Genomic DNA, 27194 nt, shown 5'->3' with positions numbered 1-27194 from the left:
CTGATCACTTCAGTTGTGTTCATCTCTTATCATTTTTGTGCAGGCTGATATGCTTGTGGTTCCGTAGAGTGAATATATCCTGAAGTCACACATTCCCAGAGGTTATGGCTCCAGCAGTATGTTTCCGCTTCTGGAGGGAACTATCCATCTTTGTGTGTTTGAGATTGCCGCACGCGGTCAGCGGCCCACTATCAGTAATATGTCTCTTTGATGGATGCACCAAACAAATGACCCGCCCCAATCTGCAATCCCCCACAGCCAGACCCCGTCATAGGGCGGCGTGATTCTATTAGTGGGCGACTCAAGTGTAAACATTCATGCGCTACTGTAGGTCACTGAACCTCTGGTTGTTAGCCCTAACCGAGTTTGTGGGGTTTGTGCTAGTTTTTGATCTAGCTTGAGCATGTAATTGGGTCATGGTAGAAAAAAATAAATGAAGGTAAATAAATCCTGAAGCAACCCATTTGATGGTGAAGGAACTCAAGGATGTGATGGTTGTTTTCATCTAGCTGAATTGCCCAGTCAATAACAGTGCTCATTATGTTTTTTATAGTCATGCTAGGACGGATTGGTTGGTGCCTCTAAAACTCTATTTCCCATGAAGGGTGCTTATTGTCGGGGGACAATACACATAAAGTGTTCCTCTACAACACTTTGTCTATGAATGTATGCCTCTCTTGTATATTAAGTTGCTAGGGCTGTTATGTTGGGCCTCTTCTATCTGGATTTAAGGAGGCCCATGGTGCATAGGCTTCGTCTAACAAGGCGTTTTCAACTGTGTTGACCAACAACGTTTAGTAGCCCTGTGTTATGTAGTAGCAATGTTTCTTTAAGAAGTAAGCTACTTAAGTTTACTACATCCAAACAAAGGTTTTCCTTTATATTTTTTGAGTTCATTGTTGACCAATAGCAGTTTGCAAGTTTGGTGTTGGTGTGAAGTTTATTCATGAATCCCATGATGGATTATTCCATCTATGATCTCCATTGATGGCAATCAATTTACTTCGTACAAGTAAATTATGTCGATCTTTGCTCGTAGACTGTTAAGAAAAATGCAGTTTGAGTTCTAGAAAGGAGGGGGGAGATGTTAGCCCATGCCCACTCCAACTTTGATCACCGTTCATAACGCACACGGTTGTCTTATACTACAAGGGTCCGAGAAGCTTAACCCTCTCTCGGACACAACCATCAACATTGACCGCTCCCCAGACAGAGCCCCACACATAAACACGCACCATGGAGTTGGCATGCCCCCTCAGCATTGAAGTCCTGACAAGGATGGGACCGGAGTTTGGATCAGAGCAGACTGGTCACATACTGCTAGTAGGTGATTGGCGGAGAACGGTAAAATCAGCATATGACAGCCTTTTCTTTTTTGCATTATCCTATTATTTTTGCAATCGTGGAAAAATTGTATAGATTACCATATCATAGTAATGAAAAATAAAAACATGCTTCGCGGTTTACGTGTGTCTGAGTCAAGGACGAGATAATTGTTGTGGGTACACGGTATATGTCTTGGTCCCAAGGTCCAGTTTATCTCCAGTCTCTGGGGGAGCCTAGCACAGCTGTGCTAATAGAGTCACAGATGTAGTGGGTGGCAATAGTTATGGGAGCAGAGCTATATTGATTACTTCCTGCCAGTGTCACCATCTATTTTCTTGGCCGCAGCATGGTGGCTTTCTGTGTGTTTAACCTCGCCTCCGTGTCTCTATGGCCTACTGGGGCCAGCTGGGCCTTTTCTCTAGCCAAGAGCACACAATTGATAAGATTTGTGAAATATGCACACATGACACATGTGATATTTATTAAGTTAGTATTAAGTTTTAAGTGTGTGTGTGTGTGTGTGTGTGTGTGTGTGTGTGTGTGTGTGTGTGTGTGTGTGTGTGTGTGTGTGTGTGTGTGTGTGTGTGTGTGTGTGTGTGTGTGTGTGTGTGTGTGTGTGTGTGTGTGTGTGTGTGTGTGTGTGTGAGAGATTGATTGATTTCAGGATCATTGCAGTGAGAGCAAAGGTGTGGTGGAGGTGGGATTCTGGGGGCAGCAGGATTTCTGAAATATGAGAATCCATGGACATGGATGGATTCTCCACAATTCATGTTGGAACACTGAGATCATGCACAGGGGGCTTTGGGATGGGGGGGCGGTGTGGACCCTGAATTAAATGGGATGCTCCAACACACCAGGGAACTTCCCTCCCACTCACTATTCTATTGTTGTACCTGTCTCTCCTGTAAAAAAAAAATAATAATAAGCACAACATAGGGCATTCAAGGCGATGCCAGCCTAAATTCAAACCCCAGGCCCCTGCCTTGCCTAGCTCAGCCTGCCTCTGTAGAGCGGGATTCTCTGCAGAACTGAATAATTCATAACGCTTCAGAAGAGTGCGGTGAATTCCCCCCATCCCCCTCGCACTTGCACACACACAACTCAATATGCCACACACATGCATGCACATGCAGCGCGATGCCATGGTTGCCACCCACACGCATGCAAATGCGGCACGGTGCCATTACACCGTGCACCGCTGCACATCCCTGCAAAGATCAGGCAATGCATGTCGTTTGGAGTCATTTGTAGTCTAGGTTTATGCTCTGCATTTTGTTTTGGACCTTTGCAAAACACATGTATGCACATTTTTTCAACTGAATAAAGTTGAGTGTGTGGAATTCAGGAGAGGGAGAGAAAACGATGGAGAGGAAGAGAGCTGGAGCAGGGAGTGGCTGATTCAGGCTCCTTTCAGGGCGTTAAGGATGATTGCAGATGTGGTGGTGGTGGAAGGAGCTGAGGGTGGGGGGGGACTGAGTTAAGTAGAGGGGAAGGGAGTGGACAAGAAAGGGGCCAGTGAGAGAGCTGTTGAAGGATGGAGGGCCAGATCAATAATCTGTAACCTTGCGCTGTGGCTGTAGGTGGGTGTGACCACGTTGACGTGGGAGCCGTTTCTCCAATGGGAGCCTGGTGTAGTGGTCATCCCTCCACACATCCTGCCCAGCCTGGCACTTAAGGGGCTATGGCGTCATCCTGTGCTCATGGATTGACTGCACCAATAAACCATTATGGCTTGTTATTTGGCTTTTTTTTGCATTTCATTTGGCTTTTTTGCATTCCATCATATTTTCATTGAAATGCTTCCCATTGATGTTTTGCATTATTTTGTGTTTGGTAAACAAACACAGTGGGAAGCATAAGAAGCATTGCTGACTTTTCCTTTCCAGTTTTCTCTTGCAGTAACAATATTTTTTAAAGGGTGTGCTGCCCGTGCTGGCCCTCTTCGTTCAGCCACTGCACTACTATAAGAGGTGGTGCGCAAAAGGTCTTGATGACAATTTAGTACACCTAAAGTAAAAGGTTGGGCACCGTTGTTCTAGATCTTTGCTTCTCAATCCATGGGTCGGGGCCAGAACCAGGCTGATGCACAGTGGCTAATCGGCCATTCTCCATAAAATGTATTGTAATTGATTTACTTTTCAAACTGGCGGGTCCCATTTGTTGATATGCAAGAAAACCAACACCCACTTAATTTTGCCATCAAGGTTAATTTGTCAATTCAAGTTGTATATTTTATGGGTTATTTATGTTGTCCAAGTGGGCCCCTTGGGCTGAGGGTCAAGCTTTACTGTGCCCTGGCTCCCAACAGTTTGAGAATAGCGGGTCTAGATTACTTCCAGGTGAAGACACTCCTGGCTATGGCTTTCCTTATAATCAGGCTCTTAGGCAAACTCTTCCACCTGGTCATTCCCTAAAAAACAGCTGTACCAATGCTCTTCACACCTAATTAATCAAGCACGCTATAATGAGTGTCTTCGCTCTCTCCCTCCCTGGCCTCCGTCTAGGACCGTAAGCTGACCAAAGCGGAGCGACAGCGCTTCAAAGAGGAGGCGGAGATGCTGAAAGGCCTCCAGCATCCCAACATCGTCCGCTTTTATGACTTCTGGGAGTCGCCCCAGAAGGGGAAGAAGTGCATCGTCCTGGTTACGGAGCTCATGACCTCAGGGACACTTAAAACGTGAGTGTTTGTCGAAAAGCAATCACTGTCCGAATGTATGCATGAGCACTTGAATACATTTGGAATGGCATGTCTCAAATGCGCATTGGGTCTTCCTGCCAAGCTATGTTACGGAATATTTAATGATCTAATAATACTTGTAAGTCCATAGTTTTATTGATTTGATAAAGTGTTGAGTCCTCTGTGTAATAAGGAAAGCCTAAGTGCTTAATCAATGGCTGGGGTCCATTATACTCCACTCTTCAACAAGGGGACGTTTGTCTCTTCCTGTCCTCAGCTACCTGAAGCGTTTCAAGGTGATGAAGCCCAAGGTGCTGAGGAGCTGGTGCAGACAGATCCTGAAGGGCCTCCACTTCCTGCACACCCGGACCCCCCCCATCATTCACAGGGACCTCAAGTGCGACAACATCTTCATCACTGGGCCCACAGGCTCGGTGAAGATCGGTGACCTGGGACTGGCTACTCTCAAGAGGGCCTCCTTTGCCAAGAGTGTCATAGGTAAGCAACCGGACCACCACCACTAGGCCTGGGAGTTTTTCGTTATATGATTTAAAATTGAGTCCAGATTTTAAAATCAGTACATAGGTGTGCTAATTGCAGGATCTACTCCAGATTGCTGTGCGCTCACAAAGGCGGTGTGACAAATGATGCCATGAAAGCAGAGTAAAGTGTATTTAAGATTATGTATGCTTAGATCAGAAAAAAATGTCAAACGATTGCAATAATGAAAACACAAAAAGGGGCACACACAAATTGGGAACAAATAATAACAATTTGGAAGTTGTGTATCATAGATGAGAATTGTGATCCCCCCCAAACCACCACCCTCATGAGTCCATGCATCATAACTTGTAGGTGAGCACTAGGCCACGCTCCCATTGGTCACTGGTGTGCTGTGGTGCTCTCTGCAGGCACGCCGGAGTTCATGGCCCCGGAGATGTACGAGGAGCACTACGACGAGGCGGTGGACGTGTATGCCTTTGGGATGTGCATGCTGGAGATGGCCACCTCAGAGTACCCGTACTCGGAGTGTCAGAACGCTGCCCAGATCTACCGTAAAGTCACCAGTGTGAGTCTCGCTGTGACAAATGTCACTTCTTAATTTCGTATTGGGAGCAGGGAGTGGCTCATAACTTACTTTCAACAGTCAGTAAGAACCACAATGACAAAGAATTTCTAGTGTTAAAATTCCACAGTTAAATATTTCTGTGTCGTGAGTCAATGCTTCCTTCCTCTTTTCGAAACGGGTCGTGCAGAGGTGAGGTGACAACCTATTTTAGTAATGTTTCATGCAAATGTAACGTAGGTTGTCGTGATCAAGGCTATGGAAGCTTGTGAGCCATATGGCCTCACGCAGTAACGTCCAGCTGTTCCTTGTTCTCTAGATTAAGCCTTTGGGGTGTTTCCCATTCCTTTTCCTTGACTATGGAGAGCAGTCACGCATGCAGCCTTAGCCATGTTATTAGATTGGGGGCAATTCTCAAATCAGTAAAGGGTATTGATCTACCCACACTTGGCACTTGGCTTGGATCCAGTCAGATGTGTGACCATCGTATAGCGGATGTCAAAGCAGAGATGCCCTTCCACCCATGTTAATGGCAAGCCAGCACCCTTCAAGTATCATCTCTTGATGCTGTGCTCTGCGTTATTGCTGTATGCATATCGGAATACCCTGTCGGGACCACTGGAGACTATTAATAGAGACCGATCAACGAGAAACTCTGATGGTACTTTAAATTCTCTCACGACACGCATACATCCATGTCGACGGCGTACCATTCCCTATCCAATATGTGTAATGTTAGGAATTAATGAGCCGTCAAGATATGCAAACATGTATGCGAGATTTAGCTGAATGAACCCCTAGAACCTGTTCGTAGAAGGTTTCATGATCTCCACTATTTCCTCAGCCATGCACTACTTTAGTACAGCATTGTCTTGTCTCGTCCTCATGGTTGACTTGGTTTCTCTCTCCGCAGGGCGTGAAACCAGCCAGCTACAACAAGGTCATGGACCCTGAAATCAAGGAGATTATTGGGGAGTGTATTTGCCAAAAGAAGGAGGAGCGGTGAGTTCCCGGCCCCTATCTCTCCATCGAGATGCCCTCCGACAGCTCTAATAGCACTGTTAGTTCTCCACTGACAATTGGTGCCTTTACCTGCAATACGAGTTGGTACAAAGAGAAATAACCGTGAAGAGCTTTCAATGTCCCACTGAGAGTGGTTGAGGGTTTACGATGTGCGTCTTTCTCCTAGCAGAATAGATGATAATCAGAGGGGTGTATTTCAGCCATTTGGGAAAATCAAGAACTTCAGTGCTTCGACGACTCCAGGCACTATATCCCTTAATGATATAATTATATATGTCTGAGAGAGCACAAGTGTTTAATGTATAAATAAGTTGTTCTTTCAACAAAGGCAAGACAAGGCAAAGTCTGTCTGCAAACACTTGGGGAAACGGTCTTACTTGGTGCAGCCTGTGACCGACCTGTCTTCTCCCCAGATACTCCATCAAGGACCTGCTGAACCACGCTTTCTTTGCTGAGGACACGGGTGTGAGGGTGGAGCTAGCGGAGGAGGATGATAGGGAAAAGGCCTCCATCGCTCTTAAGCTGTGGGTGGAGGACCCCAAGAAGCTCAAGGGCAAGTACAAGGAGAGCGGCGCGATAGAGTTCTCCTTCGACCTGGAGAAGGACGTTCCAGAAGTGGTGGCGCAAGAGATGGTGAGTACCCTTTGTTATTTACCATGGAGCCATTCATGCTTTTATCCAAACTGACCTACAGTTCATTGTTTAGATGCATGCCATTAAGGAGCAAAGTTGGCATCAGAATCTCAAGGATGACTACACTACCCATCAGATGTACCCCATCCTTACCACTGCACTATCCCGTCCCTTAACAATGAAAGGATGATTGGTTTTGTATTGGTGTACATACAAATAGAAACAATCGGTGGATATGTATTTATCCCCATAAGCTTTTACTCAAAAGACCCTTGGGGCTGGAATAAAGCCTTAATGTTGGTTGTATACTTGCTGGAGCTCTTTTTGGGGTTTAAGTGCCAGTGGTGCCCTTATCTCATCACTGGAGAATGCATAGTCCTTCTGATAACAAACTCTTCACTTCATGGAATCTCGTTTTTGCCGTTTTCTCCCCCTTTGTCTGTCTGTGTTTTTGTTTTGTGTCTTTGGAACTCCTTAGATAAGACATTCTGTGGTTCTGAGATAACATTTGTGGTACGCATTTAGTGCTGGGACTGATCATGCAGACATTTAAGTCACAGTTTTGGTTTAAAAATACATTTTGTTTGTGTTTTATTTTCATGTTTATAGTTGGAGTAAGTTTGGATTGAATAAACTGCTAAAAATCTAGCTTGGCATAATGGGGTATTTAGCGGTTGAAGTATACGGCTCCAACAGTGAAATAATTGTACGGAAATAATGTTTACATTTAGGGCAATTGACTGCCTTGGTGTAATGTGTGTTGATAAGAGAACACTGGTTTAAATCTAAGTGCTTTCGATGCACGCTTTGAGCCTTGGCACTGTCATTAGAACTTGCTACAATAGATTGCTGGTGCACTTACCTCTGTTGGGAATGTTAGGATTAATGTGAAAGTCATGTATAATGACCCACAACACTAGCTACTAGGGTAGCTAGAAAAGGGGGATCAGCATAAACAGTTTCATGCAGAGGATTTTATGCCCCAAAACCTGCGTATTACACAGACTGTTTTTCCAGCACAGGGAGCCCTCTTGTTGTGCTTGTGTGCTCCTCGTTGCGTATCAGCAGGTGGAGCCAAATGGGCGTGGCTAAAATACAGATTAGTCATAGACATGTCTGTTGCGTCCGGGCACGGTGGCGTGGACATAGCGTTATCAGATGTCAACCGCGTATGTCCGCGTTCCACCCAAGCCTTGTGTTTGGGAGTGGAGCAGCAGAAGGCGAGAAGGGAAGGGTGTTTTTCTTCATCTTTTTGTTCTAAATGGTTACTTACTGTATGTCAGCCAACTAATCAATCCTAAAATTTTTAATAATTGTATATTTTCAGCCGTTATGTTACTTTTTCTCACTGCCAAATGCTGCAGTCTAACAAGCTGTGGAAGCTAGGCTTTGCCAGTAATGATTTACTTTGGGGATGAGGGAAGTCATGTTGGCCAGCAGCACAACAGGACTGCCTGGTCAGCATGCCCCTGTGTCACAGCACCCCTGGCACCACTGTGGTTACTCTGTACTCAGCCCACTCTTGAGTCCTGCACTCTCACAAAGCAGACTCAAGATTAATATCTAAGTTCTTAAGGCAAACAAGCTGAAATCTGTAAAGGTTTCAAATCAATTCAGTGTATTTGGCCACTGTAGAAATACACCTATTGAAAGCTTCCATCCACTCAAGAAAATTAGTTTTCTCTGTAATGAAACAGGAAAAGAGGCAAAAAACATGTTTCTAGTTTCCGGCCCAGGCTCTGCACAGTCTCTCCAAAGAAGCTCTGTTGTAACAAAGTAGGGCTGCTGGCTCTGACATTAGTCTTGCACTGTAATACCTTTTATTTTTTTTCATTTGACATTATATGGAGACTCATGTAGATATCAAAAGTTACTAAATCTAGTATTCAGTAGATTTATATCCCTTAGTTTTTCTTACTGATGCAGTCCTGAGATATAACATTTGTCGATCCCATTGTGCTGCATTGAGGATGGGGCCATTATCATGAGTCAGGTGTTTTGTTTGTTTTGTTGTGAACATTTTTTAAACCCCCTGAACCCAGCTCCTGACCGAGCTCCTCTGCCTCTCTGATTCCCCTAAAATAGCTTTTCTATTTCCTCCTGTTGTCCCCCCCTCCCCGCTCACTACACCAGCCACCCACCACCACTCTGTCTCTCACATGCACCTTAATACGCCTCCTCTGATGGCTTTCCAGTGTAAAAATAATCCTGACGCCGTGCCTTCCCCCCGCCTCTCCGTCAGGTGGAGTCCGGCTTCTTCCAGGACAACGACGTGAAGACGGTGGGCAAGTCGATCCGGGACCGCGTGGCACTGATCAAGTGGCGGCGAGGGCGGACCGTGTCGGTCGTCCCCCCCGCGGACCAGGGCGACGCGGCATCCGCGGCCCAGACTGCCCCGGCGGTGGGCCTCTCGTCCGGGGCCACGAATGCAGGGCCGCCCCCTCTGCAGGAACCGGAGGAGACCGAAGCAGACCAACACAGCCGGCTGGGTAACCTACCAGCCAGTGCCACCTCTGTGGCGTGTAAGTGACTCCATTCTCTAGACGTGACACAGACCCTGACCCCTTCATCTTGTCGTGAGCGTGTGTGCCGTGTGTGTTCAGTGCCTTACCGTGCGGCGTATGCTCGTGTCCCCGCAGCGGACTGCACCTTCGACAGCGGCCTGGGCTCGGCGGTGTATTCGGACTCCCACAGCAGCCAGCAGAGTGTCCTCTACCAGTCCCTGCAGGAGCCCGTCACCATGGTAACACAGCAGGTCAGTGTGTAGGAGCATAATTCACCCCCATATGGCCCGTGTTCAATTATGTTTATTAACATATGGACACGCTCCCGACAGACCTAGGCTGACACGTTCCCTGGGCACGTGCGTTTGAGAACCTGAGCACATTATAATTAGGATGATTAAATTAGAATGTACTCCTAAGACATGCCCAAATCAATTAACGATAAACATTGACCATTATGTGTTTTACATTACGTCTTGGCAGTCGGACATGCTCTCTGGGTCCCTCATTACTTTTGTCATTATTTTTCATCTGCATCCCATGTTATTGTTTTCATCAGTTGTGTGTGTGTGTGTGTGTGTTGTTGAGTAACATGTTTTGCCCTTGGGTTGCTATTGGGTCAGTGCCAGAGCATTGGTTCACACCAGCCCCCTGACCGGCCGCGCTCCTGTGAGCGAGGGCAGATCTGGCAAGGTTCTCTGGACCCAGAGTTCACCAGGTCTGTGGCACGTAGAGGAAGTGCCTCCGTCATTGACACTCTGAGGGCCAACCAGATCGCCCAGCTCCACGCCCTGCTCAATGCCCAGAACAAGAGATCAATAAGTCCGACCTTCTCGGCGTCTGGGAGCTCCAATGACTCCGAAGCCGAGGACGGCTTCCCCGGTCATCAGACTCCTTCGCAGCTGACGTGGCTCCCCCCCGGCCTCAAGCGCTCAGAGTCCCGTCGCCATAGCGACACTTCCGCGGTGCCCCTTGTTGGCAGGACGGATATGTCCGCCGTGCCTTCTGGGCGTAGACACTCGGACCTCAGCAATCTGCTCAGTGTACACTCCCAACATCAGCTCCAGCAGCAAAGGGGAGGCCGCATGTGCCATGTCTGCCTCCATTTGTTGATGCTGAGGTCTCAAGAGGTAGGCCGGCCCAGCCCGTCTTATGCCGTGCCAGCGCACCACTGTCTATGCGCCCTGCAGCAGCCGCAGCACCAGAACCCCTGTGGGACGACGGCCTTTTTGGGCACGGGGGGCCCCAAAGAGCACAGCGATAGCTCGGACTTCTCTGTGCTGCAGCAGTCCTTGCTCAACATCATCAGCCGCAAGTCCGCCCCGAGTCATGTCACGGCCAGCCACGTCAGACCCCTGCTGCCCCCGCCGGCGGCCAGTAGGCCCGTCCAAAGCTACGGAGACGGCGGCCTCAAGTTTCCCTCCTCCAGCGGCACGCGTCCACAGGACCGCAGAGCCAGTTACTGTTGTGGAGAGTCTCAGTTCAGCAGGGCGGTAGGAGTGGTAGGTCAAGCTAAGGGGCTAGTCTTCCTCCCCCCCCCCCCCCCTCCTCCACCCCTGTTGGCTTGTAGGCGGCAAAGCACAATATTGCATGGACCTGCTACCTGCGTAGTTTGCCATGCCTAACATCCTCTTCTAAAAAATCAATGATCCCAAGATCATTCTGTTAGGGGGGGGAGATCTTGCAGACCAGCTGAGCTTCTGACTAACCTAACCAATCCCTCTCCTTCAAGCCAGATTGTAGTTTGTAGTCTTTGCTTCACTGACCCAATCCACTGCTGTCTATTTGTCTATAGAACTGGCCCCGCTTGTATTGCATCAACGCTCCTCTACCAATGATCAGAAGAGCTCTGGTTAAATGAGGCGCCAGGCATTTAACCCCTCTCCCCTCTCCTTACTGCTTCACACTGGTCCACATCTGCCGCGCTTCTGCAGCTTTCTGTTGAGACGGATGTTGTGCGACCTCATTTTGAGTCTTCATCCTCTCATTATATCCACTTCCTGTACTATTCATGTCCTTTCTTGTTGATTCCAAATGATATTTGCCATGTTCTGAAATAGCTTACTTCGAATGGACCTATTGTTTCCTGACGTTTTTTATTCCTTTGTCTGATTAGCTCAATCCGACGGGAGTCCACAACCAACCCCCTCCCCAGGTCCTTCCACCCTCGGGTCTGGCTGCACACACCCACCTGCAGTACCTCCAGCTGGGACAGAGCTACCCTGCTGCCAATGTCCAGCATGCAGCCAACTTCCCGGCTCAGAATTCGGCATCGGCGATTCCTCAACAAGTTGCTCAGAGCTACCCAGCACCGCATCAACATCAGCACTGTCAATCAGCCCAGGGCTACTCTGATCCGACTCAGCAACAAAACGCAGCGGTGTTCTCCATGCATGTTCAGCAGAACCTGTCGGGTGTCGGAGAATCGACTAGCACACCTTCACAGCCGCTATCAAACGGTTACCCAGCTGGCTCTCTGGCAGCCCCTGCCCAGTGTCTCCCCAGCCTGTCACCGGGCGTCGCTCCGCAGAGCTGCACCACACCATCTCTTTACAGCCAACAGCTCCCACTTCACCCACAGCAACAGCAGCACTTGCAGCACATACAGCAAGCCAGCGTCCAGCAAACGCAGCAGGCCGGCCAGGGGCACATTCCATCTCAAGGTCCACATGGCCAACAAAGCATGCATGCCCTTCAGCAACAACAACAACAGCAGCAGCAACAGCAGCAGCAGCAGCAGCAGCAGCACATGAGCAATCAGCAGCCTAGCCTTCAGTCTCAACAGGCTTCATTTCAACCACAAGCTGCAGCAGCGCTGCACCTGCCGTCGGCTGTTCAGCACCAGAGCCTTCACCCCTCCCAACACGCAGCGCAACAGGGTCCAACCCCGACCTCTCAGCTCTACTCCACGGCAACTTCCCCCATGCCACAAGCCCCCGCCAGTTACCCCGCCGCAGGCCAGCCCGACTCCGGCCCTCAGAGCCAGTATGCGCCGGCGTACTTCACGGCTCCGGGCCAGACCTTCCTGCCTGGGTCTCAACAGGCCGCTGGTCAGCAGGGAACACCCCAGACCCTACCAGCCTCGGCCCAGCATAACCAGGCGGCAGTCAGCCACCAGCAGGTAAGTGTTTAGATTGCTATAACTACTACACTGTGGCTCCTGCTCCTTTTTTATTTTGTATTTGTTTTGTTGTTTTCCCTGACCCGGTCTTGTTTCTATTCCTCATCAGTTCCCCCCTTATCTCAAAATGGCTGCTTTCCTGAATCAGGTAGAACTCCCTTCCTTTAATCTCTTCACGAAACACTGTTGGAGGGAGTAAAAATCATTCTTATTCGTGTTCAATTGTCTGAATGGTTAAAGTTTGTATTTATACTAAATGAGAAGCAGCTGTGTTTGAGAGTGGTGGACGACTGACAAACCATACAGGAACTAGAGTTTCCTCCTACACACTTCCAGCCGAGCTCTGAAACTGAAACGGTCCTGAAAACAACTTCAGTGGTTTCAATTTGATATATTAGGGTGTCAGTCCTTCCAGGCCTGCTGTGTCTGCCTAGCTCTATGCTACAGAGGTGCTAGTAGATCAACAGCAGACACTGGCTAGCTGCCGGCTCAGGGACGGAATAGAAGCAGGAATGTTCCCCGGGGTCTAGGGCAGGGAAAACTGACGCCCCAAACATGAGACATGGATTCCATGTAATGGTCCAGAAATCTCCGGTCTTTCTTATTTTCCCTTCCAATTTCCTTTTTCTAGAATGTTCCTGCTGGTCACTGCGTTCCACAGCACGAACAAAATGGACAGACTCTCAACCAATCAAACTTGAGTGCGATTCCACAGGCATTGCCACCTCAACAGCCATTGGCTCAGGTCGCTACCCAACAGCAACTCGCACACCTGCAGATTTCCACCCCGGCACATCCACCCCAGGTAACACCCCCTGTGAATCCGTTTTTACAACGGCTCTTTCTGAAATGGTTCCTTCAATGCTTTTTGTAACAGGAAAAACAATCTATGTGCTGTCGATATTTTGGGTCCTTTCTTTTTTTTTCTTTCACCTCTAGTCATTGTGCAACGGACTCAAACCCTTTTGCTTCGATTGCTTCATTCTTTTTCCCCTCTCTTCCTAGCACTCTACTCTGCCACCTTCACCGTACCCCACTATCCAGGTGATAACGGCCGCTGCTGCCGGCGAGCCCTCCCGCTCTCTGGCCTGTGCCGCCCCGCAGTTCTACCCCTCCCCTGCCTCACTCGCTCCCATCTGCCTCTCTCACGGCCAGCCTTTCCCCCCCGCCTCCTCGCTCTCCCCCCTGCACGGTGAGGGCACTCTGGCGCCCGTCACGCCGGGGCACCTGATCCTGTCCCCTGGGCTCAGCATGCAAGTCCCCGTACCCTCAGTGCTCCACTGCCCCTCGGTAGCCGGACTCGAAGCTCTTCACTCGCAGCCTGTCATAGTCGCAGCAACCCTCGGCACACACAACACACACAGTGCACACGCGCAGCTTCCCCCGCCCGCTGGCGCCGAGCCCCTGAAACAGGTAACTGCAGGCTGAGAGGCCTGTTTGCTAAGGAGGTGTGAAGTGGAAGGAAGTTGTGGGTTATTTTTGCATGTGTTGTTTAGGTTCAATCTTATCTTGGGTGTGAAAATTTGGTGATAACCTTTTTAGTTCATCACTCTTGGAGTGTTTATATTGCACATATTTTTGAGAGGTTTCAAAACAAACTGTTTGAACTACGTTACTTTGAACGCAGGTGGCTAATTTAATGGTAGAGTAATAAAATATCCTGTATCCAAAACAGATTTGACACCAGTCTAAAATAAGACAAATTCAAGTGACGCATGGTCTTTTTGTCTACTGCAGGTTCAGCAGCCCATCCAGCCCGGCCACAAAGACCCCGTCCCCCCGGCTCAGCTGGTCCAGGCGGCCCCACCCTTCCAACACACGCAGCGAGAACAGTCGGCGGCCTTCGTGCCACCTGTGCAGAGTGGGCCGTGCTTTGGCACCAGTGCAGCGAGCGACCAGCTGGATCCCAACCAGAACCCCTGCCAAGTCCCTCTACAGGGGCAAGCCCAGCACCAGGCACCGAGCCAGGCTGCAGCGCCGCAGCCCTCCTCCTCCTCCACCACCTCCACAGAGAGAGCCTCATCAGGACCCACGAGTTCCAGTGCCACCGTGACTCAGCAGATACCGACCATTGGACCCCCGGGGACCTTGGGTCAGGGCCACACGGAGAACAAGCTTGAGGTAGGACCCCCTGGTGTGTGTGTGTGTGTGTGTGTGTGTGTGTGTGTGTGTGTGTGTGTGTGTGTGTGTCGCCTGACGCAGCTTCCTGTACACCCACGCATCTCCTCATACTTTATTTCCCCTCGCTCTCGCAATTCTGGCAGAAATGTAATCTCTGAAAATGAAACGCCTGATACTTCAAATACCATAATCCATTTCCCCTGCCTTTTTTGTGGTCTGTCACGTCTGTAGGATCAGGTGGTGGAGAAGCCGACGGCAGGACAGAGTTATGACAGGTACTAGCTTACCTCCTGTCAACGTCCACATCCAGGCGAGCCCTGCTAACTCTCACACACAGACCGGGGCCTTGAGTGACTCAATTTAAATCAATTGAATACACGTTAATGTCCCCTTTTTAACAACATGTCTGCCAGAGAATGTTCAGAGGGGTGTGGTTTGAATGAATGACTCCTCATCTACAGAACCTTGATGATGTCTGTTTAATTTCCAAAACCAGTGTGAACTCAGACGCCACCTCGGGGAAGGAGATGAGCGACGGCTGTGAGGGGACACACGGCGGCAAAGGAGAGTGCAAGGTCCGCAAGCACCACCGCCGCTCCACCCGCACGCGCTCACGCCAGGAGAAGATCAACAGGCCCAAACTCACCATGCTCAACGTGGGTCTGCACTCTGGACAACGGCACGTTTTGGTCCATACTGGCCATGAGTGTCATGGAAACGTGGATCATTTCTTCTTCTTCTGCTTCTTTCCGGTACAGGTTTGTAACACGGGGGACAAGATGGTGGAATGTCAGCTCGAGACCCACAACCACAAAATGGTGACATTCAAGTTTGACCTGGATGGAGATGCACCCGAGGAGATCGCCACTTATATGGTAGGTGACACACTGTCGCAGGCCGGCCCGAGTCATTTCTACCTCGGTCACATCCGTTTGGTAGTCTGGATTAAGCACACTCCTGGCCTAATGCTGCTTCCTCCGAACAACCCTGAAACTCCCAGTTGCTGCAATGCAGCAAAACAATGACTTATCCTGCAAGGCCTTCTCCTTCCCGTTTCCCCCTCATTTGTCTTCTCCCCTCCAAAGCCAAGTTTGACGTTTCATAGATGCATGCTAATACATGGAAATGTATGCGCTTTTTTTTCCAGTGGTGTGAAACACATACTAAATAATTGCTCTTTTAAGATTAAGCTCCACTTGGGCTGTGTAGAGTTACACAAAAGCCATCTGTTGGAAAGATTAACAAATCTATATGAATTCCATTAACTGCCTGTGGTCAATTTGCCATTTCTACTCGGGTTGGGAGGTTGCCGGTTTTTTCAACAAAGCCTTATTCTGCCTACGAATGAATGGCTTAAAAATAGGACAGTTTCGTGAAGTGGTGGGTTGGTGTTTTTCTCTATTGTGCATCACAACGTTGCCATGGATGCCCATATTTCTATTCCCCAAATGCTAGCTTCAAACAAGGGAGGCCTTTTGAAAATAATGGATGGGACAATAACAAGACGTTGAGCATGTTAACCAAGCTTTACTGCATATGCATATGTCGATATGTGTCACCTTGGTTTTTCAATCCCTGTTAAAGCTTCAGTAGTTGGTTGCAGTGTATTGATTACTTAAAAAAAACAACGTTTCCTCTCGTCTTTGGTTGCGTCTCGTCCCGTGTGTTCAGGTGGAGAACGACTTCATCCTGCTGCTGGAGAAAGAGGCCTTCATCGAGCAGCTGAAGGACATCGTGGACAAGGCGGAGGACATGCTGAGCGAGGACACGGAGGGAGAGCGGAGCTCGGACCAGGGAGGCAGCCCCCAGCAGAGCCAGGGTCCTGGGACCCTCATGACGTCCGAGGTGAGGGACGAGGAGAGGAGCTCCTCGACTGGGGCTGTCAGCAGGGCAACAGGGTCGTTGTCAGGGAGTGCCCATGCCTTGGATACGTCAGCCCTGACGCCACCGGTCTCAGGATGTGTTTGCAAGCCTCTCAGCCAAAGAGCATGTGCCAACAGCAGCAGCCAAAAGCTAGGAATGCTGCTGATGTGACACTTTGGTGGCTGTATTCTCAATCTGTGGCTTGGCTACGTGGTTTGGTCTATCTTGACATTTATTTTGATCAGATGCATCCGCATCCAGCCTGTATTAATAGCTCTCATTTTGTTCAGGGCTCGAAGGCCACTACACCACACACACCCCAACAAGTCTATCAGCAAAACGGTAAGGACTTTCTTGTTACTGCCTAATCTACAATGTCCTTTTATGTATAGATAAGGGCTCATAACATTTAATTAGCCCCACGTGGTGGCTGTGGGCTTCCGATGACGACATTTCCTGCATGAGTAGACAGTCGCTCTGAAGTGCTCCTTTGGGCTTGGAGATCGGAAGGGCCAGGATTTGATAAATTAAGTCTCAGGGGGCGCCCCACTTCTGTCGTATTGTTCAGGATCTGCAGCCGTATCCTCTTTTAATTTTTGTTCCACACAGTTTCTTCATAACCCATTATTACAGACGGTTTTATTCATAACTCTGCCCTTCAAACCACATCGATGGCTCGCTAAAGATTTATCCTCCCATCTGTCTCTTGTGTCCTTGACAGTGCTTCACACGGGCAAGCGGTGGTTCATTATCTGCCCGGTGGCTGAAACGCCCACGACGCCCAAGGAGAAGCCCTCACCTCACAGCACCACAGCCAAAGGTACGCGCGCGTCGCGTTAGATTTTGAATATTCATCTGCGATTCTGGAGGGTTGTACCACTCAGTGTGATTACGCTCCGTTGGGATTCTGTAGTTTTAAATGCGATGGCGTTTTGCATCCATTCCCTATTAATATTTTCCTGATGGATGTTTGCACGTTCCACTTTTTGTTATTAACACATAATTATCTGCCCCCTATAGATGCATACCAATTTATATGTCCAGCAGTTTAACCTGGTGGATGCTAGCCGTCCAAATGTTTGACCAGAGGATTTAAAAAAAGACCAGAGGATTTATATAGTTTTCCTGCTAGATGGCTTGTATTGTGTTCAGTTGATTTATAGCATTTGGTTTCGCCTGCTGGTAATGCTGAAGAAGGGGTGTGTGTTTATGCTGTGGAGGTCAGTTATGTAAGAATGCTGCTGCAGTTGCTTACAGCGGTAATGGTGGAGCCTGGTGTATGATGTAATCATCCACCACCACTGGACCCCATCCCTCTTCTTGCAATATCCACCGGCCAACTTGTATCTTCCTTAATTTATCTTCTTGTTTCTTTTTTTCATTGCCGTTTTATTTTCTATTTTCAGAGTCTGAAAGGGCTGGCGCTTCTTTAGTCTGCTCCAGCAGCAGCAGTTCCACCACCACCACCACTGCAGCCCCAGCTCCATCCTCGGGGCCTTCCATCCCCTCTCCCCTTGCTGCTCCGAGCTCAGCACCGCCCCAGGACCCCACTGTTGGCGAGGCTCGAGTGAAGCAGCCGCAGCCCTGCAGTACCACACATAATCTCACTACTGTCAACCACCACCACAACTCCCTCCCTGTAGATGAGCACTGCATCTCCCTGGTCACGGACATACCGTGCTGCCCCATCGCTCCGCCTATGTCTCTGGATGTGATGATGGACCACAAGGCTGCGGCCGGTGGCCTGGCCTCCTCTGCGCACAATCCGACCAATCCCAAATCCAGTCCTACCGGAGATCCGCCCCCTCTGCAGGGCTCCCAGCAGCCGGTGGTCCTGCAGCAGCCCTACGCCACCCCCATCCAGCCGGGGGCTGTGACCTCGCAGCCCCAGAGCCCGGCACACCAGAGTGCCCAGCTGGCCCAGACCTCCGGCCAGCAGCAGCAACCCGGCGCCCCTGGGGAATCCGACGGCGAGATGCCCCGCAGGGTGGAGTTCGTCGACCGCACCATCAAGACCCTGGACGAGAAGCTGCGGAACCTTCTATATCAGGAGCACACCCCCGCCCAGGCCCCAAGCAACGCCTCCGACTCCCAGGGCTCTGCCGGCACGGAGGGCACCAGCTCCACACCAGTGTCTGACGGCCAGAGCTGCGACATAGCGCTCAACAAGAAGAAGGGGGATGCTCTGGTAAGCATGTGCAGTTTGTGTCCGTGCACGTACATGGGTGTGGGCGTGTGTTTTTTGTTTTGTGTGGTCAGCTCTTTGCATGCAGTCATCAATCATTTCTTGGTTAATGACACTGTCACCGTTTCCCTGCAGTCTGCTATCGATTTGGCAATTGACTGTAATCAGGGAGACTAATACTGGGTTTAGGCAGAAGGAAACGGTTCCAAAATTATAGCCATCAGACAGATGGTGCTGCCCTGTTGGCTCCCTAATGTCGTCCTTAATATGTGTGTGTATTTATGTCTGTGCATATGAAGGCCTCCGATGGATTAGCCCTGACTCACGCAGAGTGAGTTCAGGCTGCTGGCTAGCATGAGTTTACAATTCATTATTCAAATATTCAACCCCACCTTTCTCTCTGTCCAAGCCCCAGATTCCTGAGCGCACAGAAATGGTGGGTGCTCAGACAGACTCTGCAGCGCCAGGTTAGTGAATGGAATTGTGATTTTTCTCATCTGTAATAAAACTTCTGGCATCATAATAACTCATGATCCCCTCTCAGCCACTGAAGCATTGCCCAGGACATGTTGTCAAAATGATTCACCAACCAAAAGTCGTTTCCAAGTAAGTATTATTTACATCAATAAAAATGTTCTTTGATTAAAATGTTATTGAGCTAAAGTACTTGCAATGTTTCCTTTTTCCAACGTAATCATAATTGCACATTTTTAATAAGCTGCTTGAAGGAATGAATTAAAAGATCATTTTATTTTGCCATATTTATTTTCTCAGATCGTCCCCACTCCTCCAGATGTAATCTGTGGTCTAGAGAAAGGCAGGAAGAGCCACAGCTCCTGCAGTTCACCAGTGCCCTCTAGTGGCTCTGGAGGGTCTCGCGCCCACACCCAGGGCTCGGGCAACAGGGAGAAAGGCTCCCTGGCCCTGGGCAGGTTCTCTGTGACCACTGCGGCACTGGAGGACAGCGCCGTGGAAACGACCAAACCTCCACCGATCAACCGTTACTCTGCCCCTCCGGACCTCTACCAGGACACCCCCGTCACCTCCAGCCCCGACGTCACCCCCGTCCACCTCCCTGGTGCCAAGGCCGCGGGCGGCCCCGGCCGACCCTACTCGGACTCGGCGGACGACGACTGCAGCAGTGTGGCCCCCCCGGCCGCCCATCCGACCCCGCCCTCCAAGCCGTCGTCTGAGCACGGCGGCGGCGACCTCATGAAGCGCGCCGTGGCCTTCCTGCGGCGCTCGGGCCACAGCAGCAGCAGCACGGTGCACAGCTCCGACTCGCCCAGCCGCCAGCCCACCGTGATGAACGGCCACGCACCGTCGCCCGCCGCACCCTCGTCCTACATGAGCAGCGACAACGACTCTGAGTTTGAGGACGCGGACATGAAGAAGGAGCTGCAGAAACTGCGGGAGAAGTAAGACGGCCGGCGTGGTTATGGAGTGACTGCCCACGTGCTTTTTATTTATTCTGGTTTAAAAATAAACTGTCTGTAACCATCGTTACAGTTCCTGGAATGTATTCATTTCTTCGATTGTTAACCATCTCCTAGAGAAAATTTTTAATTTATATATTTAGCACTTTAAATGTGTCTAGTTGTAACTTTGTTTTCTATCTTGAATTGCCATTTGATGTGTGAATGCTGGGTTAGGATTGCAGGGAAAACAAAGCAATCTATTCTATTCTAAGGTGCCCTTCTCAAGCTGTAACCAGTGCCTGTCTCTGCCTATCTTTCTCCTCCTCCTTCCCGTTAGACACATGAAGGAGATCTCGGAGCTCCAGGCCTTCCAGAGGAACGAGATAGAGCGGTTGTACACCGAGCTGGGGAAGACCCTGCCCCCCAGTGTGGGCCTGCTCCACGCAGCGCCCCCCAGTGGCCGCAGACGCAGAGCCAGCAAGCACAAACTGAAGGCTGGGAAGCTGCTCAATCCCATGGTGCAGCAGCTTAAGAACAACCTCAACACCGGTGAGGGTGTGTGTGTGTGTGTGTGTGTCCTATTCCATCTCCCCCTGCCCATGGCTAACCAAGAACATATTAGTTGTTTTTTTCTGTCATTCTAGATGGGAGATATACTTCATTAAAATGACTCATGGTGCAAGCCGCCTCCTCCTCCCACTCCTCTCTGTTCTGTCCAGGTGAAAGCACCGCCAGCTCATCTGGTTCCCCTGCCAAAAGCTCCCTCCTGTCGGACGGCTCGCTGCACTCCAGCGGCGGGGGGGGCAGCAGCAGCAGCAGCTCTGTGATGGGGCCCGCCGCTGCCCCGGAGCAGGTGCTGACCCAGCAGCCCTGCTCGGTCAAGGGCTCCCTCTCCTCGGACAATATCTACGCTGGGCTGCAAGGCGACGGCGTGGCCCCCCATGCGGGCCCCGGCCAAGGTACGCCATGCACACATCCCCAGCCATGAGCCAAGCCACGCCCTTTCTTTACTTCATTGTTTCTTTCTGCCTTTTTGTCCTCGCTTCCTCATGCAAATACTAACGGCGTATAAATGACATGATGTGAACACTATTTTATAATGCATGCATTGAAAATGGCCGCCAAACGTGCAAAATGTGTTATTTTGGACGCAAATGGGAGGGGCTTTACTAAATTGAATTTATACTATTGATTGCACTATTGATTATATAAATTGCTGCTTAGGATACTACATTATATTAATTGCTGCGTATGAGAAGACATGACACATAGTCATTGCATTTCTAAATGCCTGCTAGCCCACTCACTTCTGTCTTTTTGTGCTGACGTGGCACCTAAATAAAGTAGTCCCGTTTCATATTTTTCAAGCAGCCGATAGTATAGTGGGATATATCGGGAGTGCATGTTGGTTCCATAGTGATTTACAGGGTCAGGGTTGTCGGCATGTGTGAGTGCTGCCTCCAGTTCACTGGCGCACTAGCTCACCCCATAGGAACATTGCTGCTCTCTTGGTTTAGACCATCTGTCTCCTATTATTCTTTGCCGCTGCTTTTTTTAATGGTGGGCTTTTTTCTCATCCTAGTCGCTGTGCACGTTTACAGAAGTGTCTCTTGTTTCTTCTCTTCTTCCCCTTTTATATTCACTTTCCACAGGCTGGACGGTATACCACCAAACTTCAGAGAGAGTGACCTATAAATCTAGTAGCAAACCGCGCACTAGATTCCTCAGTGGACCCGTGTCTCTGTCCATCTGTTTGTATTTGTTCTTTTCTATTTGCCCCTCACTCATCTGCCATCTTCTGGTTTCACCTGAATTATGCTCTGCGCCCCCCACCCCTCCCACCAAAGTCCTTTTACTTTTGGTTGACCCTCAATGGACAGACTGACTGACTGTACCCCCAACCCTCCTTTATTGGTTCCTCATCCTAGTCTCCACCCCCTCCTACCTTGAGGCCATCCAACTGCTTTGTCTTGTGGGTTAGTTGTAACGTGCAACATACAAGAGCTTTGTGCGCTGCTTCTGGCTTTAAGCAGAACCCCCCCCCCCAACACTGTACAGGGGTGTGTGTGTGTGTGTGTGTGTGTGTGTGTGTGTGTGTGTGTGTGTGTGTGTGTGTGTGTGTGTGTGTGTGTGTGTGTGTGTGTGTGTGTGTGTGTGTGTGTGTGTGTGTGTGTGTGTGTCGGTTCCTTTGTTTGAATGTGTCTTCATCCACAATTTTTATTTCTTTTGTATTGCGTCTCCCTAATTTCAGTTGAGCAGTCCTCTGTATACTAACACAGGGACCCCCCCCCCCATCCTGCCCTCATTGGCCAGCTCTCTGTCCCTCATGTTTGGACGGGGGAAGACGTGCATGGTGCAGGCGCCAGAAACCGCACTGATGGAGACTTGTTCCGCCATTTTAAAGGGCTGTATCATCAATCTTACTACTTCTTCCTCTTCCTCCACCCCTTTTCTGTTACCTGCATGTTCCTGACAAGTACCGACTCTAATGTGTTCCAGCTACTATGTCTGTGCTCTTTCCGTATGGATTTTTCCTTTTCCGTTTACGTATTTCATGTTTCACAGGCATTCTCGCAGTACATGGACTTACTCTGTACTAGAAGGGCTATCTTGTTGAATACATGCTCAGATCCACACCCGCCTCCTTCCAGTCAAATAAATTTATTGTGAGGCTTCAGTTGCTTACTAATGGACCTCTATGTGGCAGGAGTTTAATTATGTTTATAATGTTATATGATCCTCATTATTAAATGTTATCAGGCACATGCTTTATGAATCTCTTTATGAAGGTGATTCAACCAACTAATCATGACTTCATTATCCATTAATGGCATCAAGTACAGTTCCACTGAACAAAGTGCTATGTTAACCATAATGCGAATGCCCAATCTTTATAATCAATACGGTCAGTCTAAGATTGTCGGAAGGTTAAAGGTATCTTTGCCACACCCTCCTGATAAACTTAATTATTTTTCCTCTGGTAGTCCTCTCCCTCACCTAGACGTCCCACTTCACCCTCTGGAATAGGCGCATGAGCAGAAGCACCCATAGGTCTTTCTCCCTTTCCCATCTCTAAAGCACCGGCCCATACACCCTTCTATTCTTCTATTCTTCTTCTCTCTCCCTGGTTGATTTGGTAGCTGTGTGTGGCTTTGAGGGAGCTTGTCCCGAGTCCTGGCCTAACTGTTTCTGTCTTGTGCTGTTCTGCTCCTTCATAGGGTCCACTCTGAAACGACTTTGTCTAGGCAAAGAGCGCAGTAGTAGTAACTATCTCAATTACTTTCTTCTTCTGTCTGGAATACCTATTGTCGTCTTTATTGTTTTTTTTTGCATGGATACGTAATGTTTTTAACAATGTGCTATTTTGTCACTTGAAATTATGTGGCAGATTTTGTTGAAAATACAGGTAGACTTTGAAATACAAGGAAAAATGCATACATATATACATTGATATGTTTTTTTGTCTTGCATGGCAGTGTGCCTTCAGTCTTGAATGTTTCATTTAGTGTTTGCTTGGAAAAAATGTGTTTTTAATCGTCAATATTATTTTAAAAACTGCCAAGTCCTTTGGCTGCTCAGTAGGAAATTTAGTGTATATTCTTCAATTGATCATAACCTCCGATGCAAGTATGTCCCATTTGCATTGAAAGATATGTGATGTCAGCTTTGTAATTTGACCTATAAACATATTAAATTGATTCAGCAAACTGCCAAGCGGCCAATTGATTAGCAGGGCATGATAAATGATGGCATATGTAAAATTACTGTTTACTTCTCCTCCAGGGTCATCTCAAAGCACACCCGTCGCTCAGACGGTCTCCAATCAGACACAGCCCTTCGTCTCAGCCATGCCCTCTCAGTCCTCTCAGCCAATCACGGGGCAAGCTAGGATCCAGAGCAACAACAGCAACAACAACAACAAGAAGGGTACCTTCACAGAAGACCTTCACAGACTGGTAGACGATTGGACGAAGGAGACTTTAGCCACCGCCCACCAGCCGCGGCCCTCCCTGAACCAGATCAAAGAGCAGACGCGCCGGCAGGACCTGGGAGGCCGGAGCAAAGCGATCGGACCGGCGGCAAACGAGGTATCTGCCCCGGAGAGGCATAATCGGGGACAGAAGAGATTTGGGAACAATCGTTGAACTGCCCTGAGATCCGTGCCATTTTGATGCGATTATGACTCAGGAAAGTGCACAGTTTCAAAGTCTTTTTTTTTAAACTTCCCTTTTTGTTCCCAGGTAAGATGCCCTAAGGCTGCTAACAAGCTGCAGCTGCCTCTGTCCTGCCCTCTGTCCGCCGCTTTACGCCCTCCTAGACCCACAGCTCTAGGTCCCACCGCCTCCATGTTCCCCCCCGGTTACGCCATGGGCCACGCCGGAGGGCCTCTGCCCGGGCCCCTCTACGCGCAGCAGTGGTCCGGCATGCCGAGCCCCGTCGGGGCCGTCGGGCTTCTGGGCGTCGCCGGAGTGATGCCCTATGTTGCCATAGCAACCCCGACGGTCCAGGCTTTCCCTCTCATCCTCCACAAACCTGAGAATGCCGTGTGTACCAACAGCAACCGGACGATGTAAATGGTTGTATCTTCAGTTTTCCCCCCCCGCCCATACTAAAGAGATTCTTGGTGGTCGCAGCCAAGCAGGGGAACACCAGTACAGTGTCTGCAGGAGCGGTACTCTTGGTCCGTTACACTCTGACTCTTTGGTCGCCAGAGACGCACACACACACACAGCGTGTCCACAATGTGTGCTCTTACTGTAAATAATGCTGTCTAAGTGTTGATATCTTTATAAAACGCCTATAGTTGACGTGAGTGATTATGTATGTTTGTATAGTATATATGTTAACGTATGCGTGTCTAAGTACTTCAAGGCATTGGTTTTGTCTAGCTCAAAGCCATACTGCATATACGACACACCGTCAAAATGAGACGTTTCTTGATACCATTAATTTACTGCTGATTCCACAGTGATTTTTTGCCTTTTCAATTTCTGTCCACTTTAAAACACTACATTTGAATCCAAACAGGGTGGCTTGAGAAGATGGAACAGTATTTATGACAATGTCGAAAGGAATGTAGTGCCTTGAACATAGCTTTTTTTCTGTGAAGCAAAGCACGTCCGCATACAAGTGATTTTATTTCCATGGTGGCTTGAGTGCTACTTGTTTTTAATGCATTGCAGACACTTTTTTTGTTGTTGGTTTACATATGAATGCCCTTGTAGAACTGCACTATTAACACAGTATATGCTCTTATTTAAGTAATAAAAAGTAATGTTTTATCCTCATTTACGCTCCCTACCTGTGAAGGCAACACAACGCCATAATAGTGACATGGCTGTCCGCCTTGCAGAAACGGTATATCTATAGCTGAGGTACTAGAAGAAATGAGACTAAACAAGCCAGCAGCCAAACTACACTTTATCAGGTCAAACGGTTCATTTGGACACAACCTCGTGAATAGCATGACTAAATTGTGAGAGGAGCGTGGGAGAGTTGCCCTAGCTTTGGGCTGGAAATGGTTGGTGTGTCCAGAGCCATGTATACTGTACAAAGTCCTCTATATAGACCTCTGGTAGTGTCCCAATCAGAATGTAGCAGTTAAACATGGTAACTGGGTTTCTGAGGCTTTAAAGTGCAATTTTTTAAACCCCGTGCAAAGCTTTGACAGTGGCCTTGCCACAAGCCTTATCCCCCACCCCATATGTGTAACTGGAGCTGGCTGCAAAGTGGATCCGAAGTTACAAATCACAAGACAAACATGAAATCCTCTTGGTTACTTTCATCCACACTGTCCTTTATATGTTCAATGTGTATAATTATTTGGTGCAATCTTTGTTTAGTGTTCTTGTATTGTATAACATTTTTGACGCTGCTATTGTGATGTATGGATGGAGATCTATGATAGAAGGTACTTAAAGAAGAACCAAATTCTTCTGCGATGAAATGTTAGAGAAGCAGTATTATTGCCTTGTGTGAAAAACAATTATGCATTATTTCCCATTTTTTCCATATTACATTTTACTTTTAAATTCCCTTGCGTGAAATGCTAAACTCTAACTCCAATATGGGATATTTGCACAACAGAACACGATCTTCCCAATATAACATGTGGTGAGGGGTTTCAAATATGATCTAGGTGTACTTTACATCACTGAGCATGGCTTTACTGTGTTAGTTTTATCCTCCCAGCAATGGTTAACGTTACAGCTACTGTGGTGTAAAATTTTCCTTTCCACTAATCCAATGTTGCAGCACACCAACCCTGCCAAGCTGTGAATTGTACAGTTTTCTTTGTATTTATGTGTGGGGAGAGTGGGGGGGGGGGGGGGGGGGGAGTATTGATGTATAGTATTTCATCAATTCGGTTTGAATTGGACTTTTATAGATCATTATGCAGAGTCTTCTGCTTCGACTTCCAGTAGTAAGAGATTTCTGTTCTCTGTAACTTGTATCTGGTACCAATTTCTCCACCTCCCAGACTGTTGACTATTGTCGTCAGCCGGTGAGGGATAAACATTGTTTTAATACTCACCGTGATGGAGAGTGGAGTACACACGGACGCACAAAATGTACAGAGCTGTGCCCACAGTGCTATCATCGAATTTCTTTCGAAACAACACTACCCTCTAGTGAATATGCGCTGATTGTCTAAACGCTTGCATTTAAGCTCTGTGTGGGATTGCTTCGGTCTGCTGTATTTCCCACTGCATTACCCGATCCAACCTGTCAGCTGCACTCTAATCACTAAGACGGTACATGTGTGAGAGAAATAAAATTATTTTGAGCTTGAGTGTTGGAAATCTTTTTATTATCCTTGTTCATTAACCACAAATGGATATGCAAGTAATAGTATTTTAATTTTTTTTAAAGTGAAATACACAAGATACAATTAAAAGATTACTTTTCTCCAATTACATATAATGTAGTTATTTTGACATCACAAATCTATTAATAAAATATATTTCAATTGTTTTATCAATGTCATACATTTAATATATTTAATATATTTCTGTATCAAATACGTTATTTTGATTTAAGTTGAATAAGCCAAAGTGGGGTCCAGTATTTGAACGCCTTGACAGTCGCCCATGATGTTCAGTACGGTTCAGTTGTAGTAAACTGGCGGAAGAAAAGAAAATCATCAAAGCCTATAGCAGGCGAAACGCATCGGTAGATTCGTCACTATCAGGGAAACAACAACATGCTGCTTTCGTAATAAAACAAATACAGAGTAAAAATGTGAACTGAACGTTA

The 27194-nt window shown here is 48.3% G+C and overlaps 1 protein-coding gene across 6 annotated transcripts in view; it reads left to right on the top strand.

The window, feature by feature from the left end:
* Nucleotides 1-26730, top strand: part of LOC311359465 (serine/threonine-protein kinase WNK2) — a 33850-nt gene extending 7120 nt beyond the window's left edge. The window contains exons 3-29 of one of the 6 annotated variants that reach the window (XM_084479483.1): nucleotides 3831-4003; nucleotides 4281-4501; nucleotides 4915-5072; nucleotides 5983-6071; nucleotides 6506-6725; nucleotides 8968-9247; nucleotides 9365-9480; nucleotides 9853-10731; nucleotides 11346-12350; nucleotides 12460-12498; nucleotides 12982-13155; nucleotides 13356-13763; nucleotides 14088-14471; nucleotides 14703-14746; nucleotides 14968-15127; nucleotides 15230-15346; nucleotides 16143-16316; nucleotides 16625-16676; nucleotides 17056-17154; nucleotides 17741-18522; nucleotides 18929-18986; nucleotides 19064-19125; nucleotides 19294-19937; nucleotides 20275-20486; nucleotides 20657-20896; nucleotides 23721-24025; nucleotides 24179-26730. In XM_084479483.1, the coding sequence (XP_084335609.1) occupies nucleotides 3831-4003; nucleotides 4281-4501; nucleotides 4915-5072; nucleotides 5983-6071; nucleotides 6506-6725; nucleotides 8968-9247; nucleotides 9365-9480; nucleotides 9853-10731; nucleotides 11346-12350; nucleotides 12460-12498; nucleotides 12982-13155; nucleotides 13356-13763; nucleotides 14088-14471; nucleotides 14703-14746; nucleotides 14968-15127; nucleotides 15230-15346; nucleotides 16143-16316; nucleotides 16625-16676; nucleotides 17056-17154; nucleotides 17741-18522; nucleotides 18929-18986; nucleotides 19064-19125; nucleotides 19294-19937; nucleotides 20275-20486; nucleotides 20657-20896; nucleotides 23721-24025; nucleotides 24179-24511 (7428 nt within the window). In that variant the 3' untranslated portion in view covers nucleotides 24512-26730. The other 5 variants (XM_084479484.1, XM_084479487.1, XM_084479485.1 and 2 more) reach the window with 5 other exon arrangements.
* Nucleotides 26731-27194: the final 464 nt, after the last annotated feature.

The sequence above is a fragment of the Micromesistius poutassou genome (genome assembly GCF_964030765.1).
Source record: "Micromesistius poutassou genome assembly, chromosome: 15".
NCBI lineage: Eukaryota > Metazoa > Chordata > Actinopteri > Gadiformes > Gadidae > Micromesistius > Micromesistius poutassou.
The sequence above is the reverse complement of the archived record's forward strand: the minus strand, read 5'-3'. Positions and strand labels throughout refer to the sequence as shown.